This window comes from Alligator sinensis, unplaced genomic scaffold (assembly GCF_000455745.1).
Source record: "Alligator sinensis unplaced genomic scaffold, ASM45574v1 scaffold54_1, whole genome shotgun sequence".
NCBI classification, from domain to species: domain Eukaryota; kingdom Metazoa; phylum Chordata; order Crocodylia; family Alligatoridae; genus Alligator; species Alligator sinensis.
In genome coordinates, this window is record NW_005841962.1 from 233,515 (window position 1) to 251,390 (window position 17,876).

At 37.6% G+C, this 17,876-nt stretch overlaps 1 protein-coding gene across 1 annotated transcript in view; it reads left to right on the plus strand.

Moving 5' to 3' along the window:
- Window positions 1-17,876, plus strand: part of NEK11 (NIMA related kinase 11) — a 205,092-nt gene that overhangs the window by 70,731 nt on the left and 116,485 nt on the right. The window contains exons 3-6 of the mRNA XM_025200289.1: window positions 409-574; window positions 5,646-5,764; window positions 8,782-8,846; window positions 10,622-10,748. Of these exons, the coding sequence (XP_025056074.1) occupies window positions 5,754-5,764; window positions 8,782-8,846; window positions 10,622-10,748 (203 nt within the window). The 5' untranslated portion in view covers window positions 409-574; window positions 5,646-5,753. The remainder of the gene's footprint in view (window positions 1-408; window positions 575-5,645; window positions 5,765-8,781; window positions 8,847-10,621; window positions 10,749-17,876) is intronic.

The window sequence follows — 17,876 nt, forward strand, 5'->3', positions numbered from 1 at the left end:
GGCAGAACCAGCAAAACAAGCCATATCTTCCTCACATTTTTTTACTTCATGCTTCTAGAAAGTGTTCAAAGCTAAGCTCTTTTATATTTGATTTTTCCTTTACATTTGATATATGTGGGCCATAGTAGTGAAAGCAGTCACAAAAAATTGCACAGTGTAAGTTACTGATCAAAAGGCTTTATTATTTTCCTAAATATTGCTTTACCACACCATTTTGGTGACTAGCAGCACTTTGCCAGTGTTTTATTTTACTATGTTTTTATGTACTCCAAATTGCCTCATCTCTTCACATTGTAGTTAAATGTCTGGTAGTAAAATGTAATGATAGGAAACTATAACTGGACTGAAAGCTTTATTTCTTGCTATATTTTTTTACTTTTTATTAATTTTGAAGGATTTTTTTTCTAGAAAAGTTTTGAAGGAAATCTCTGTTGGAGATCTCAAGCCAAATGAGACAGTTGAAGCAAATCTAGAAGCACAGCTACTCTCCAAGCTAGATCATCCGGGCATTGTCAAGTTTTACGCAAGCTTTGTGGAGCGAGAAAGTTTCTGCATCATCACTGAATACTGTGAGGTGAGACCTCTTTTAGAATATTTTGAAAATATTATAGGTTGTGTGTCTGAAAAATAATTTTTTAACAGAAACCTTTTAAAGTTGTAATTTACCAAGTTAATTCTTGATAAAAAAATGCTAATTTTTAAATTTGCAATATTATCTACTATTTACTAGGCAGATTTCAAGCACTTAACACAGATGGTCTCTTCTCTGAGGAAGTCATAGACTAAGGAATGTCAGGTGAAAGGGAATAACAATATATAATGTAAAAACAAGTCAGTTTGGGTAGAGCTAGGCAGTACGGTAGAACTGAGTCTTTAAAATAGATTTGAATAGACACAAGTGGCATACGAGTTTAGATGAGTTCAGGAAGGTTGAATTATACATAGCATAAAGGAAGAAGGCATGAAGGCCTAGCAAAAGCTAGATGAGGCTGAAATACAAAGAATATGGGCGACTAGTGCCTCCTGGCTCTGGGAGGGCACCAGCTGCCAATTGCTGACAGGAGAGAGGGGTCCCTCATCAACCGATCACTGGCAGAAGTGCCGGCATAAAATTGGAAGTGCTGCCGGCACTTCTCGGTGGGGGGAAGAGGGGGCACCAGCCGGTGCGCTCCACTCCCCGGCCGGTGAGGGCCAAATTTAAGGGGAGGCATGTGCCCCCCTATGCATCGCCTGTGACAGAGAATATGGGAACAATACAAAGCTTGACAAGAGAGGATAAGTAAGGAAGAAAGGAAGAGGTGGCATGACCTTTGAAATTAGTTATAGGAAGCTTGAAACTGATCTTGGATAGGAAACCAATGTGGGAATACAAGGAGAAGATGATGGGCAAGGGCGATGAGGTTAACAATCTCATGCACAATTTTGCATAGGCTGAAGTTGGGAAATGTTTGTGTTTGGGAGGTCGGAGTAGAGAGAAGGCTGGAATAGTCAAGGTTATGTTACTGTGTTTCTTAAATCTCAGATTTGGTCTATGGCAAGTTAAAAGACATTGATGAAATATATTGCAAAGACTAAAAATGACATTAGTAAAAAAAAAGACAAGGCTTTTGAATCATCTTTTAAAAGTATCTAAACTTTTAATTATGTTAAATATAGGTGTGCAATTTTATTGCTTTAAAAATGGAATAACCGTTTTATTACATTAAAAATGTATGCTAAGTTGTGCATATACACTGGACATTATATTTGGCTTTGTTTGTTGGCTAAAGGTCTTTGGTTTCTACTAAACTCAAAGCATGCCACTAGTTTGGCTATATATATCTGTAGCTGAGTTGTCTTTACCAGCCTGGTTAATCACATTGCTGCAAGCACAGATTTGGTGCTAAAAGTTAAAGAAATAAAACTAGCCAATAATACAGTATTTCATAAATGTATTCTACATAGACAATTCAGGATATGTTTGTCTTTCAAATGTTGCAAGAGTTGAGCTGAAAGCCTAGATTTTTCCTTGAACTAGAGCAATGTTTTTTTTGCCCAGTACAAAATGTTCTGAAAGCTAGATGAACTGTGGTGCGAGCAAGCATTTGCTATACCTGATCTAGGTTTAGATGGCTTACTTAAAGTGGTGGACATGGGGCTCGCAGGTCTGTGGGGAATATTGGTGGGTCCACAGCGGGTTTACCCGGTCAGGAGAGATTGGAGGACTAATATTAGCCTGTCAGGGTCAGGGGGTAGGAACAGCACAGTGTTGGAGCTGGGCAAGTGGCTGAGCTTTTCAAGACCTGGGGCTGTGCTTCAAATGCATGCAAGCATTCATTAAATTAGGTTAACCCTTTCATAGATCGGGTTAAACCTTTCTAGATCTACGCTAGATCACCTCAGGAAGTGAACTAACTTAGTTTGGGTGTGACATTTTTTGGCCAATTTAAACCCTGTGAACATCTGTACAAGTTTAGATTTAGATTTACCTAACCCTACTTAGGTCAGTCTAAATGTAACTCTTGTACATTACCCTGGTCACAAACCCATTACACCAAAATAAGAGATTCATCTTTCTCCATGAAAGTAGAGGCTGAATAATGACTTCTATCCTTGCCCCTTCAGGTGGTATGAAGAGAGTTGCTAAGGAAAAAAGGCATGCCAGCAATTTCCCTGCACCCTGGCAATCACAAGCTGCTGTAATGGCCCAATGGAGGCATTTTTAAGTGACAGCCAGGGAAATAACCTAATACAGGATCCTGGGAGCACAAAGATAGTTTAATGCTGATTTCACATAGAGATATATTAGCACAAGGCAAATAGAGCAAGAGAAAATAGACTCCCTGAATATACAACTGGATTCTGTCAATCCCAAGCTTAATAAATCAGGTCAGCATGACAGAGAGACCAGTGGAATATGTTTCTAGCCTTTTTTCAAAGTAGAGAAAATATAGGACAACTGCTAATGCAGAAATAAAAAACCAGCAAGCGATCTTAATACTTTGTGTCAACAATTTTCAAGTGAAACTCTTCGCTTGAATATTTTCCCAAAGAACTCAGAAAGGCATTTCCGTGCAGAACTGTAAAAGATTCACTTTTAATTAAGAGTGACCACTGCCAGAAAATGTTCTTCTGTATTTGCGTAGGTGGGTACTCTATTTTTATATATAATAGGATTCAGATCCTTTTACCTAAAAGCTGCCTGGCTTGAATTCTGAGTTGACAAAAAGGAAAATGCGTTGCTATATGGATGTTTGGAAACCTATTATATTGTGTGTCCTGTTTTTTATGTATAGAACTACTAACACAATTGGCAGTAAATGGTACTTTTCTAGGAATGCTCAAAAGAAAGAACTGGCATTGAGTTGGAATGGAAACTAAACTGCCTCTCACCCCTCATTCTGTTCTCTCCACACTATTGTAGCTTTGAACCACATAGCTGGAACAGGTTAGGGCCAAACCTCCAATGCACCTGCCCATTGCTGCACCTGTTTGTGAATAGTAGAGGACATTCATTTCCATTGTTCAGCCTGGCTCTTTTGGCATTGTCAAATTCACTCGGAAGTATTGAACAGAGTCTGTGTGTTCTAGTTTGATTTGATTGTTAGGCTTTCTTAGCAGTTGTCTCATTTTAAATATTTTAAGGCAGTAAAAACATTGTCTTGTGAAAATGATGTCAAGCAAAATTGCTTTGAAGAATCTTATAGCCTGAAATTTGGCTTCAGTGAAATATAGATTTTAAAAACAGAGAGATATTAGTTTTACTAACAGTTTAAAAAAACCCATAAGCATAGTTATCTAAATTCTCAAACCCTTTTCTCATTTCTGTGCTTTTAGTGCAGGTTCCAATTTCAGTTGGATAGGAAGTATGCATATGTTAAAGGGAAACTGAGGAAAATTAGCAACTAAGTCATGAAGCCTGTTCACATTCATTAAAAAAGCTAAAAATTCAAATCCTATTTCAAATGTATTACCATACTTGATGCTCCTTTTAAATGCAAATCATAACTTGTCCCCTACCATATGCTTCACTTCATTACCTTGCTTCCTGAATACTGACATTCCAAAACACAAAACAAAAGAATATACTTCGTCAGGGTTTTATGTTGTGTTATGTTCAAGAATATTTCTCTCGAGAAAATCTTTATAAGGAACTTTATAAAGTCCTTCAAAAATCTACATAGGCACACTGTATTTTAACTAAGTTCAGATATTTGGATGTCTTTACTTTTTGTTTCTCCTCTTCTCCTTTTTGGCTTATGTGGTAAAGATGACTATGTCAAATTAGTTCACTCCTGTTTCTATATTAGGCCCAACAATGCTCCAAATTTAATACATATAATAACATATTTTACACTTGTGTTTACAGGGTCCAAAAATTATAACTCTGCTCTCTGCTTATATGAAAGACAGAATCTTAAAGAAGGAGGCAATATGATAATTAAATTCTACCTCTTTGTTTTAAAGAGGTAGACTATCTTACAGAATAATGAATAAGAGTTTGTTTACATTTTGAATTCATGTAGTCCTATAGGCTCCCAGGTTGATAGCAATATGTTTTAATTTTAGTTTACAAACTAAATACACAAGGCCCCCTCTACACCTTATAGAGGTGCAGTTAACAGGTTAATTGTACAGTTACCTGGAGACCAGCTACACATGCAAAGTAGCTGTCACACAATAAAAAGCCTCCAATCAGCTATAAAGTTACACTTAAAAATGTGTACTATGTAACTGGTTGCTATCAAGTTTTAATTTGCATGTGTAGCAGGGGCTCCCCTGTGGCTGGGAGCCCTATCAGCTAACATGGCTCCCAACCCCAGGGATTTATTGTGCACATTGTAAAACCCTCAGGCTCTGGGGATCAATTAAGCCGTGATCCCCAGGGCTCAGGGGGGCATGAAACCCTGGGGGCCAAAGGATCACCATACAGGTAATCCCCCATCCTAGGGGTGCATGGGGCCTGTGACTGGGAGCCCCTCAACTAGGATGTGTGGGGCTCCTAGTTGCAGAAGCTTGCTTCTTGCTGGTGCAGGGGGAGCCCACTCCTGGGCATGGCTTCTTGCTGGTGTAAGGGGAGCCCAATCTTGGGCATGGCAGGAAGTGCCATTGTGGATCACTCATTGGATCTCTTCATACCTTATTGCCGGTGCAGGGGGAGCCCAATCTTGGGCTCCCCCTGCACCGGCAGTGAGGTGCAATGGGATCTAATATGTTACCCCACAATGGCACTTCCTGCCATGCACAGATGGCATGGCAGGAGGTATGATTTTGTGAATTGCACGTTAAGATCCCTTCGTCCCTTTACCTGCATGTGGAGAGGGGATTTAAGACAGACAAATTATAAGTGGGGAAACAAAGGTATAGAGTGGTGAAATGTTTTGCCCAAGATCCAGATCACTATTGTTCAGATCACTGATTTTCCATACTATTATTTTAGGTTCTGTTGAATGAAAAATGACTGACTTGTCCAACCCATTCAGGCAGCCTGCCTAAATTCTTATCCTCAGTTCTTGTGCCTCAAAATACATGCACTTTAATTAATGTTACAGACTACATGGCTTGTGTCTGTAGATCTAAGATAAAAATGAAGTCCTATATTTTGACATAAGACGAAATATGTAAAATCCTTATATTGAACATGTGAATGTGCTCTGACGTTTCAGGGTCGAGATCTGGACTGTAAAATTCAAGAGTACAAAGAAATTGGGAAAATATTCACCGAATGCCAAATAGTAGAATGGTTTATACAGTTGTTACTTGGAGTCAACTACATGCATGAAAGGTACAATCATTTACTTTCATATGAAAGCACTTAGGTTTCATATGACTGAGAAGACTTCTATTTTCTAATTAAAGATATTAAAATGGAAATTAAACCCTGCTGTTTATTTTGTTTCTTTGACATAAAACCTTGTACAGCTATCTTGAGTTACTACTGAATGTCTAAAGTAGTGACTGAGTATCTAGTGCATGAACATTGTCTTTTTGAAGGTCCCACCCTTTAATACCACCCTACACATTTACTGTATCTTACAGTAGAATTATAATGGACATCTTTTAGAATTAAGCACCAAAGGCAGACCTTAGTTTTCTAAAATCCAGGTGACAGCATTGAAAATGCACAGTACAATACAAACAGTTAAATCCTGAGATTAAAGCAGACATTCAGTCATATTAGAGAAAGAAAACGTAATAGAACTCTTTCAGATATTAAATATAAAGAGTCAAATTTTATCATGGCATAATTCCATTGAAATCAATTAAATTACATCAGGGATAAATCTGGCCTGGTAATCTTTGTTCTGGACTTGTTTTTAAAACACCCTGTTACTTTCATCACCATATCGGAGACATCACATCAAATTTGCAGGTAAGTCAGGAAATCATGTTGAGAATCTCTAAGTGATAGGTTTATTTTCATAACTGAAGATGTAAGATCCATGCCATCAGAAAAAGGGAAATAGTCATTCTACGATGCCTTTCACAGGGCTTATTTTAAAGCTTTTTACAAGGTCCATTAGTTCTTTTTATTATATGTGGAAAAAGAAATAAGAGTTCTTCTACAAGCATAATAGTCTTATCTAGGTTGGAGAAAAATGGCAATCTCTCTTTGCTCTCCCTAACACATTTATAATATGCCACATATCTGCACACAATTGCTCCCACCAGTATGAAGACAACTGAAGTGCTGTTTAAATTGGACTTGCTTTAAGCATGTCTAGCCACCTTGTGATCTTCCATCCATGCAATGTCTGCTAATGCAGTTTCTGTTTTTGGTTAATTAACGTTTGACAAGTGGTCCTCCCACAGCTGGAGCATTGAATCCCGCTTACAATAATTTGTCTTGTCCACTTTCCACATTACTCTTGAGAGGGGGTCAAGTTTGACTTAAGACAACTCAATTTACCTAAAGTTAGTCATGAGCTAACATTTTACTTAATCATGATCAGAGTGCTCAGCACTTTTTGGATCTGAAACCTAAAAGAGCGGTGGGGGGAAGGGAATGAAAGGCTTTTTTGCTTTTTTTCCAGAATTCTAGAGCAATGAGCAGTTAGCTGAGCTTTCAGTACCTTTCAGGCCTTGCAAGTGTTAAAGTAAAGGAGCATGGCAGGAAGCATGATTGTGGGCTCCCTCATCAGATTACATTGCACCATACTGCCAGTGCCTGATCCTGAACTCCCCCCTACTCTGACAAGTAGCAGGCTTGGCTCCCAGCCACAGGAGCACACCATACACTCATCTGGCAGGGTGTTCTGTCAGCTGATAGGGGCTTCCAGCTGGGTGTGCTCCCTAGGCTGGAAGCCTGATCAACTCACGAGGCTCCCTGCTGCAAGAGCGTGTGGTACACTCTCCTGGCTGGAAGCCTGATCATCAGACCAGTACTCCCAGCTCAGGGAATGCATGGTGTGCTCCCCCAGCTGGAAGTTGTGATCAGCTGACCAGGGCTAAACTCCTAGTCAGCTGACTGGGGCCTCAGCGGTGGTAGCCCCAATCAGCTGAAGAGCCTCCCAGCCTGTGAAATACATGGGAGTCTTGACAGACTGGGCATTGGACACATGTTCAGTTAATGAGATGATAAAAACTAGCCACAAAGTTATTACACATATTTTGTGTAATAGCTTTGTGCCTTATTCCTTATTTTATCACTCCATTAATTGATTGACTGTGTGGCCAGGACACTACTAAAGATGTGATTAACCAGTTAAAATGTCTTAAGTATAATGTCTGTCAGGGGCTTTCTCTTCCCTTTCTCCCTGTTTGTAGCTGTTGGCAACAGTTGGCTGTTGGCTTGTTATAGACTGCTGTATAGAAAATGTCTATATTTATGTTTAAATTCCCAGAATATTTCTTCCTGCAATGTCCAGCAATTTGGACCAGTATCCATGCTGGTCTTTTTAAGGATAAGAATTCCCTTTTTGCAGGGACGGTGCTGCTTTTCAGTTTACCAAAACATTGCTTTCCTGCTATCTGTCTTAGTTAGTAAGTGAAGGGGATTGAAATGAAAAATATACGTCTCATTTAAATAGTATATAATAAGGATAGACTTTATAGGACAGGGGTGTGGCTATCATGAATTGAAGTTTCAAGATACCGAGAAAATGCATTTTCCATGATCTATGATGTTTCTTAAATACTTGAAAAATAACTTAAAACTGGTTGATGGCTTACTGGCTTTTTGTCCCTCTTTCTCTCTGTATTCTTGTGTCTCTGTGTAAGATGTATATAATATAGATAATCTTACATTGTTATCATGTTGTATATACAGAGAAAGAATGATTAGATGTATTGCCTTTGAAGGAGTAAACGTTCCTTGAGATTGAGTTCTCAGAGCTTTTTTATTTTCACTTTTTCTATTCTGTGGTATCTCAGGATGATTATCTTTCTGCCAGAGCACACAACATAGCTCCCTATGAACAGTCAGATGGGGAAAAAGCAACACATTTTGTTCTCTTCCACAAGGGACCGAATAGGTTGCTGCTGCAACTTATCTAATTTTTATGACTATTCTCAAATGGGGTTACCTGCAGGCATTTGTATGCCTGTTTCATGACTGTTCTCAAATTGGCATACCTTCACCCTGATCCTGTGCCTGGGTATGCCCCTAGATTTATGTGGAGCCCAGCTGAAATCACTGGACTTTTGCTCAGATCTCAGGACATGCCTGCAGTCTGTTAGTTGCAAAATTAAAGATCACTGGCCAGCAGTACCAAATTGTTAATGAAAGAACAGTATACATTAATTGAAAATGACTGTTATTTCCTTAGGTAAGATAAAGTTATATTTCCTCTTATGTTTCAGGCGAATACTTCACAGAGATTTAAAAGCCAAAAATATTTTTTTGAAAAATAATCTTCTTAAAATTGGTAAGATACCCCTGCTTTCTTTTTGTATGATTTATAATATAGAATTCCAGCATATATTTTATAAATAAGTCGATTTTTAATTAGTTGTTCACTAATGGTTTCTAATTCAGTTGATTGCTTTTTCTTATTTCATTAAAAAACTATGCTAATACAACTGCCTTTTTTTTTAACCTGGTGATGCTAATTCTTAATGCATAACTATTTAAAAAGAACACAAATCCCAAGACATCATTTTATTTTAAACCTGTTGCAGACTAGAGAAGCATAATATGTGTTTTTACAAAACTGATTCATATAATATGAACAGATCTTTCTCCATGTTTCAAAAATTTTTACAAGATTTTTGTCTTACAGTCTTTTTATTATGCCTACTAATGACAATTCCTTATACATAACTGAAATCTGGATATAATAATTTCATGAATCCCCAGGCTTTTCTAATAGTCACACTTCTAACCCCACTCTCTAATCCTGTTATGCTTTAAATTTATTATTCTTTATATACATTGGTTTTGTTTTTTGCCACTATTCACGTCATTGCACTAGAACTCAGAGGATTTGGACTCTTATTTTTATGCTACATATTTTAATCCTGTTCTCAAGCTGCATAATATTAGCAACAAAATAAAATCTATTTTTGAAATACTATTTTGGTGAAAAATGGCAAATAGACTAATTACCTCCCCTTAAAAGGTCCTTGCTTTACATCTAAAGCTGGGGTGTCCAACCTTTTTGAATGTGGAGCCGGATCATGAACTTTTTATCACTCAGTGTGCTGGTGAGCCATATTCAAAGACCTCACCGGAAGTGGTATCACATCACCCTCCCCACCGGCGCCAAAACGAAAGTACAGTGTTTACTTTCATTTCCCGTTGCAGCACCTCAGGCCTCAGAAAACAGCTTGGAGGGCCTCATGGTGGCCCACGGGCCACATGTTGGACAAGCCTGGTCTAAAGGCACATTTGTTCATGCACTGCATCTGTTTTTTTCCCCATGAAAAAACTCCAGGTGTACTGACTATATTCTGCTTAGTAGGTTTGTGCCAGTCAATACCATGTTGTTAGTTAAATATGTCCATGGTTTTATTCCTACCTGTTTTACGTGAATTTCCTCATCATGAAAGATTCACCACTGTCACTGCAGCCATTTGATCTAAACTTATCTATGATTTTTATAATGCACAGAGAACCAAGGTGTCTAAGTATTAAAAACCCTTGATTTTATAAGGTCTAGGATGCAATGGCATCAGCAGTGCAATATTGTCCCATATTGCCCTAACATTATGCCTTGACGTTGATATTTATAAACTTCCAAAAAGGAGGCTTTTTCAACTCATGGCATATCTTCTGAGAGTATAAGCAAGAGGATAGTTAGCAGCATAATTTTGTGTGAGATGGATGGACGCAAGCACTGGCTTTGTTGAAAACGTTTATCTGCCTTGACAGATAGCAGATGGGGAAATAAGGAATTTCTGGTAATGATTAATTTGGTATGAATTTAAATGGGCAATGTAGGGAATAGAGATGCATAAGTTTTTGGTCCCATTACTATTATCCATGGCTACCCAGTTACTATTTTTATGTTGATTTCAGTAATTTGTTGACAGTTTATTTAAGCTGAGGATCTGGGCTCAAATGTTTTGAGATATTAAAATATAAAATGTGATATTAAAGACAATCAAATTAAGCTGGAAATTTCTGATTTGACTTTTAATTTTAGATATTCTTATCTAAATAAGTAAGATTTCAATTAATTTTTTTCACTTCTATTTTAAGGTGACTTTGGAGTTTCTCGTCTCTTGATGGGTTCATGTGATCTGGCAACTACATTTACCGGAACACCTTACTACATGAGCCCAGAGGCACTGAAACACCAGGGATATAACACAAAATCTGACATCTGGTGAGTGGGCAGCATGTTTTTTCAACTGAATTAGTCATTCATTCAAAATGAACAAATTGATAAAATAACATTGGTTTTCTAGGTCATCATGTGCTTGTATCATGTGCTCTATTTTTTTCCAAACATTTATCTGAATACTAACTAGTCAGAGCCACCTGGGCAGAATGCTTTCACTACATTATTAGAACAGTTCAGGGGTATTTATTTCAGTTCATAGCTATGTTGTAATCTGAGGGTGTTTTTCTTTGTGTGCGCAAGCTATTTGTCATAGGATGAGCCAGACAGATTTTTAGAGGAGAACTGAGGCACGGGCCCCATTGGTTCCTGTTTGTTCTTCCAGATCAAGGGACTTAACATAGAAGGATCATGTGAGGGTGGGACTGGAAGAAGGTCTACTGGGGAAAAGGAAATAGAGTGAAAAATAAGCCCTGTTCCTCAGTTGGAGGAATTGGCATGTTGTTGTAGTTGTGATGATCAAGTTGATGTGTGAGAAGCAAGTTTTTTTTGGTGATGTCTTTTACTGGACCCACTGCGTATGTGGAACAGAGATTAGACAAAGTAGGCTCATTACTATTTACCTGCCCTCTGCTAACCTTTCTGTACTCCACAAGTAATAAACTACCCTTTTTTTTTTCTTCTGAGTGTTTTTTTTTCTTTTACAGAATTATCTGTTTCAACTACTTTTTTACAGCTACTTCTGATAACTGCTTTTTGCTCACAGGTTAACAGTCATCTCCCACTGCTTTAAGTAATCACTTTCATTTACATAATAGGGTACACAAGTCATTGTGTTATCTGGTGTTTATTTCTGCATCTGCTTCTTTCCCAGACCTGAGAAAGGGCACTCTGTGCCCAAAAGCTAACATCTCTTCTGACGATACAGTAGGTCCAATAAAAGATATTACCAAAAATACCTTGCTTCTCACATTAGATCAGTAAAGTAGCACAGCCTTATTTTGTGTGACAGTTTAGAGGGGATCAGTATTGGTTTTAGTATGTCAGGGAACCAGGAAGAGCCTGGTAAGGGCTCAACTGAAGAAGTCTAGAAAGAGCTGGAGAAGGAGATAGTAGGAAGTGGCCCTACAAACCTTAAACAAGGAAATATGGAGTTTATAGCAGACAAACACTTTATAATATAGGATTCCAGTGTTGGCTCCTAGGGGATAGGGAGATTCTGGGCTCTTCTACCTTTGGTGTTACTGAGAGGTAATGGAAAAAGTTCCTGTGACCAAGATTTTTAAAACTTCACTGCATTATGTTAAGGTTTTTGAAGAATCCCCTGAAAGGAAAGGGGAAGACAGGTTTGGGTTTAAAGCTTTTTGTTTTGTTTGGCTGGTATGGTAGGAGTATTGATGTGGCCAAGTCACACTACCATCCAAGAGAAGACTTTCTCCATGGGAAGAAAACTGAGGCACGGAGGAAAAACTGAAGCATTGGCTATGCACTAGCCAGTACAGAAATAAGCAAACCTTCACAAGAAATAGGTTGTAATTTTCCTTAAAATGCTTCCTGTCCTAAAAATGCATACAAATAATTTACTATGTCACATTCTAAAATGACCCAATGCCTTGCCAAAAAATGTTCTGATAGGAGATAATTCTTAAAAATAAGAAAGAAATCCTTTCTGTTTCCCATATAGTATTCTTTAAAAAAAAACTCATTTGTTTGTTTTTTACAAGTACATTTATCTTTTTTTATTATTCCATAAGTTCTGAACATTGCTGTGCAGTTTCATTATTACGTTACTTGGAACCTAAATATTTATTCCATCTTTTACTCTATTTCTCCTTCTCAAAATATACTAGAGACTACTGGGAACAATTTTATATATTGATAACAGTCATCCATGCTTTTAACCAGTAACATTTGCCATTTTTCAGGGGCAATGTATTGTAGTATTCAGCTCAAGTCAACAGGTGAGTTGAGAATCCCATCTCATGCTCCCTATAGCTGAACTGACATAGATTTTATGCCAGATTCTGTACTGCCCATCTGTACTCAATACTAGGAGATGTCGTTGCAATCAATAAAAATGCTATCAAGGATTTCAAAAGATATAGGAATAAGTCATTCAGCAGCCAGAGAAACCCTTTTCAATCCATGACCACAGCTGTTGCTATAAAGAATAATTTATTTTCTTTCAGTGTTAGCATTACATGTAAAGAATCTGGAAAAATTCTGTTCTCAGTTATATGCAGGCAATTCTATTAAGTTATCAGGGGGTTTGCACAAGAGTAAATGAGAGCTGAAAGTGGCCTACTACTATTGTATGTTACGTCTTAGTTATATTTTCTCAATTTAAAAAATAAAGCTCCATAAAATGAATCCAGTGTGAAGACTACCTTTATGTTACATTTTATACTCAATTATTTTATTATATTTTTATAGTCCAATACTTTAAAAACTGCCAGCTCTACAGGATTCTTGGGAGAGACAAACTGCCTTAATTCCAAGCTTTTTGGTCTTCTGAGATAGAGGTACTGAGGACCAAGTGCGCCAGTAATCACTAGCATCTCGGCTAACAAACTTTCAGCCTCGTGAGCCAAGAAGCTCCCTGCGGAAGCTCTAATAAAGGTCCTTTCAACCACTGTTGCTCTATTTCTCCTTTAGTTGGTCTGAATTTCTTCTTTCAACTCAGTCTTTCTGTTTGTCTAATAATAATATGCCTGTTTATTCCTGAACATCTGCTCTTCTTTACACACTTGAGGCTCTGTAGGATCATGGACACTGAACTTGTTTTGCTGGATTCTCCTTTCTTCATTTTGTTTATTTACTCCTTCTTTGCTTCGTTCATTTGGTTCCTGCACATTACATTTTGATTTTCTAATTTTCATTGCTTTATGTGCTTTAAACAACCAGGCTTCAACATGGATACTTGATTTACCTTTCTTTGAGCTTTTCATTGAGACTTTGTGTCAAGACCCTAAAATTTGAGACTGCATCAGATTTTTGTTTTTGTTGCAAATTGATTATTCTAGATCATGTTGTAGTTTCTAACTATCAGTTTAAGCTCCTTTCTCCTTTTGATCCTAGATTCCCTTAAATGTCCACAAAGAATGAAAAAGGAAATGAGTTATAAGAAATGTGGATGGGACTGACACTGACAGGAAAGCACTATGCTGCATCTCTGAATATGCTAACTGTGCTCTTGCTTGCCATGCTGATGAGCTGGTGAAGATACTTAATTCCTCTCATCCTTCTCCAGGCAATCACAGAAAACCATATCTTGCCCCAGAACATGACTGATTTAATTGCCCAGACATTACAGGAGAGTTCAATGGTTGAGATATTTGTGCCTGGGAGGGAACCAATTAAACCCTTGTTTTTAAAAATCAGTGTCCCCTTTATATGTCTGAGTCTGGATAGAAGGCAGATTCTTTCTAAGTTCATTTGGCAGCTATTTTCATCTATCATGAACTAGTAATTAAAGGTAGATCTGTTTTTCTATGCAGCCCCTTGTCATTAAGAGGTTTGACACATTTCTGAGGGCATCCTTCAATTGAAAATCCCCTTTGGTAAAGGGATATTAACACAGTTTGACAAAACTAATGAAAGCTTGTGTTCAGTTGCTTCGTTCATGAAAGTTTAAGTCTGTGATATGGAAACTCATTTCTCTGGGGGTAATAACTTCAACCCGGAGTGAATTAGTATTTGACTTTGTGACTGACCTGCCATATACTTGATTTTAAAAGAACTCCATGGTTTTGTGCACTTCTCCTACGTTCTTTCCAAAAATGTTGGCTAGTTTCTAACTTAATGAACGTCATCCTTATAACTTTCTACCAGTGACTGCTTAGTCTATCATGGGCCTTTTCTACAAACTTGATATTAAAATATCTTTGTATTGGTACAGACTAAAAATGATAAAACCCACCTTAATTTTTGTTTCTTTTGATAACAGACCATTAGGCACTGTTATCCTGTGAAGAATTAGGTCATTGGCTGCCTTTGCCACCCGCAGTCTAAGTGACGTTTGGTAGGCCTACCTGTCCTAGTTTAGGACTCATGCAAGGCAGGCTACATGCATTTGCAAAGTACTGTTGTATAGATTCACCCTTTAAAGAGAAATCCTTGTTTGTCTCTTAGTGCTGCAAAACCTGCTTCTGAAGTAGGGATGCCCAAATTCTCTCATTCTTACTATCTTTTTCTTTAGATTTAAGGCTTTTCATTACACGAATTTTTAAAGACTTTTTTTAATTAAAAAAAGATCAAAAAAGGGTGTTCTACCACATCACTTGATAAATGGATAGAGCAAGGTCAACATAGGAATAATAATCCACAGCTGGCTGAGAAATAGTATCTTCCAAAAGTAAGTGAGATCAAGTACTTTCTATAGCAAAAGTTGACATCTGCTTTGCAAACGAGTTTCTTGATGCTACTTTAAAACAGTACCAGCAATCCTACATGATATGCTATAAACAAGTAAGGCTTATAATCATGTTTAACAAAAGCAGCACTTCGGTCAAGCCAAATTAAAACACTCAAGCTGCTGGCATCATACTACATTAAAAAATCATTAACAATCCCAAGAGCCTCAGATCTAGATTTCATTAGGTTAGAGCTCAGAGACTTCTCTAGTCAATGGTTATTTTTCAATTAATTATGACCCAAATGACAAACTAACACCCATACTAGTGTCTTGATCAAAAATAGAAAATATAATATAGTTCAGGGGTTGTCAATTGCAGGTACGCCTACCCTTGGAGTACTTGGGAAGGTCCCAGGGGGTATGCAGCAGCAGCGCAGAGAAGCAGGGGTACTTGGGAAGCATGCCTGCTTGCTGCCCCTACTGAGCATCGCCTCCATACCCACCAGGAAGAGTACCCACCAGAAGGGGCACTCTCAAAAAAGGTTGAAAACCCCTGATATAGCTTTTCAGTTATATAGACCAATTAGTGTAGGTTTCTTGGATGTTTTGAATGCAGTTATTTTTAAACATTGTGAACAACCTTGAAGTATTGAGTACTATAGTTACAGTTTACTGCAATAGCAGCCTGACAAATAATCTATGGAACAAACCCTTTTTATATGAACTTTAGATATAAAGTAGTAAAAGTGTGAATTTTCAAATAACGCAACCTGTTCTGTTTTCTCTTCTTAGTACTTTTGGGAAATGAAATGCTCTCATGAAAAAAAGAATTTGCTTAATGCAGGGGTTGGCAACCTGTGGTCCATCGAGCCATTGGATCCAACCTGCATATGTGGGGCTTCGGTGGCACTTGGTTGTGGGGAACTTCAGCTGTGGGCACTCTCTCCATGCTGCCACAGAGAAAAGTGTTAGTTATGGGTAGGTCCTAGCACTTACCCCCCCTGCCCGCCCCCAGCCCATCTCTGACCTGATCTGTGTCCATTCTGGCCTTCAGCCAAAAAAGATTGCTTGCTGCTGGTTTAGACTTTTTAAAAAACATGTACCTATTCACAAGTTGGTGTTTTAAGAAGTTCCAAGCATCTAGAACAGAAGATAGCCAAACACGTGAATGTTGTGAAGCTGCTTATTTGGGGAGTGGGAAAGACCTAAAGCTTAGGCAAGATTTTACTGACTTTTAAAAGTCAGGCTATGTTTTCAAGTATGAGTACTCTGATTTATGCTGACAACACAAACAGCTTCATGTGGCTTTGACCAGAAATAAAACAAGACTAATCCATCTTTCTGTGAGTTACACATTATATTTCATTTTGTACCCTCAACTCAGAAAATGAATGCTCAGAGAACAATTTTTGTAAAAAGATTAAAATTAAGATGTAACCCCTAGAAAATATTAACCTGTTGACTTCGGTATTCTTCTAGCTCTTAAGACAGATTTTAGAATGGCAAAAGAGAATTGTATCACTAATGAAGAAAAAAGTTAGTCAAATGACAATAACATTTTGAATGCTTGGAAAATATGAACATTGGAAAGGTCATAAAAATTAAAATTAAATTCTGAATTTAATTTATAATGTGTTAGTATCCTGAAAGAGCTGACTTTCTCTTGTATTTATGTCCTGGCATTAAATCCTGGCCCTCAAGTCGATTGGAATTTAGACATTTGATTCAATTGGATGTGAATTTTACTCCACATCTTCAAAATATGTACTACTTGGCATATCTTGTGTTCTTCTTCAGAAGATCTCCATTTTCCAGATATGGGTGAGGAAGACATTTTAAACAGACATCATTTTCTTTGGCTGCTTGCTCACTGTCTGCAACTACCTGACATCAAATCTGATGAAGTGCATAGCCATAACTGTATATTCTGCAGCCCTAATATGTCCATCTATAGAAGAGGGGGAAAGAATGGAAAGATCTGTTTAGCTGTGAAACCTCCTACTCCCATACCCACACAACTTCTGTGCAGTGGCTTGCAAGGATCTGTAGCAGAAATAAGATTAATATTTATAGCCATAAATTTATAGCCATAAATATTGCTCCCTTCTCCGGCCTGTACAGTAAAACTTTGTTAGTTCTGCTGGCAAACCCTACTTAGTACAATGCTTGCATGAAATTGAGCAGAGGTGGATTTGACTCTTAAATTCTATTAAATTTCTAATAGCCATCTACTATACATGTCCTATTTACTGGTGATCTGTCTATACTTGCTTGTTAATATGATCTTAAGTGGAAATTCTTAAAACTAGCTGAAGTAACTTGTAATGGAAATATCCTAACGCCAAATCAAGTTAGCAATCAACGCTGCTGATTTAAAAATAGCAGAAGTAGTGGGAGAAGTGGAAATGATAAGAAATACAATTTTGTTGAAAAACAGATCAGGCTTCCTTTCAGAAACATAGGAAATTCTTTCCAAGAATGATCTCAACAGCCAAGTTTTCTTTTTCTGAGACAAATCAATGTCCTAGTTGCATTTAAAACCTTTTCATTCAAAATCCTCTGTGTAATCTTGGTAGATTCTGACAGATGGTCTGTTTGTGGAGTTTAGGTGTATTGGGCTCATACACTTAACCTGGGATTTGTATTCTAATTGCACTCATTTCTGTTTGCTTTTACAAGCTGTCACATTTTATTCTGAGATTTGTGCAATGCACAGAATGAATATAGAGTTTAAACTAGAGAATGTGCAGACTAGCTCTAAACATTAGCATTATAATTTGTTCTTTGTATAGATTCATAATATTTGAATTATTTCAAAT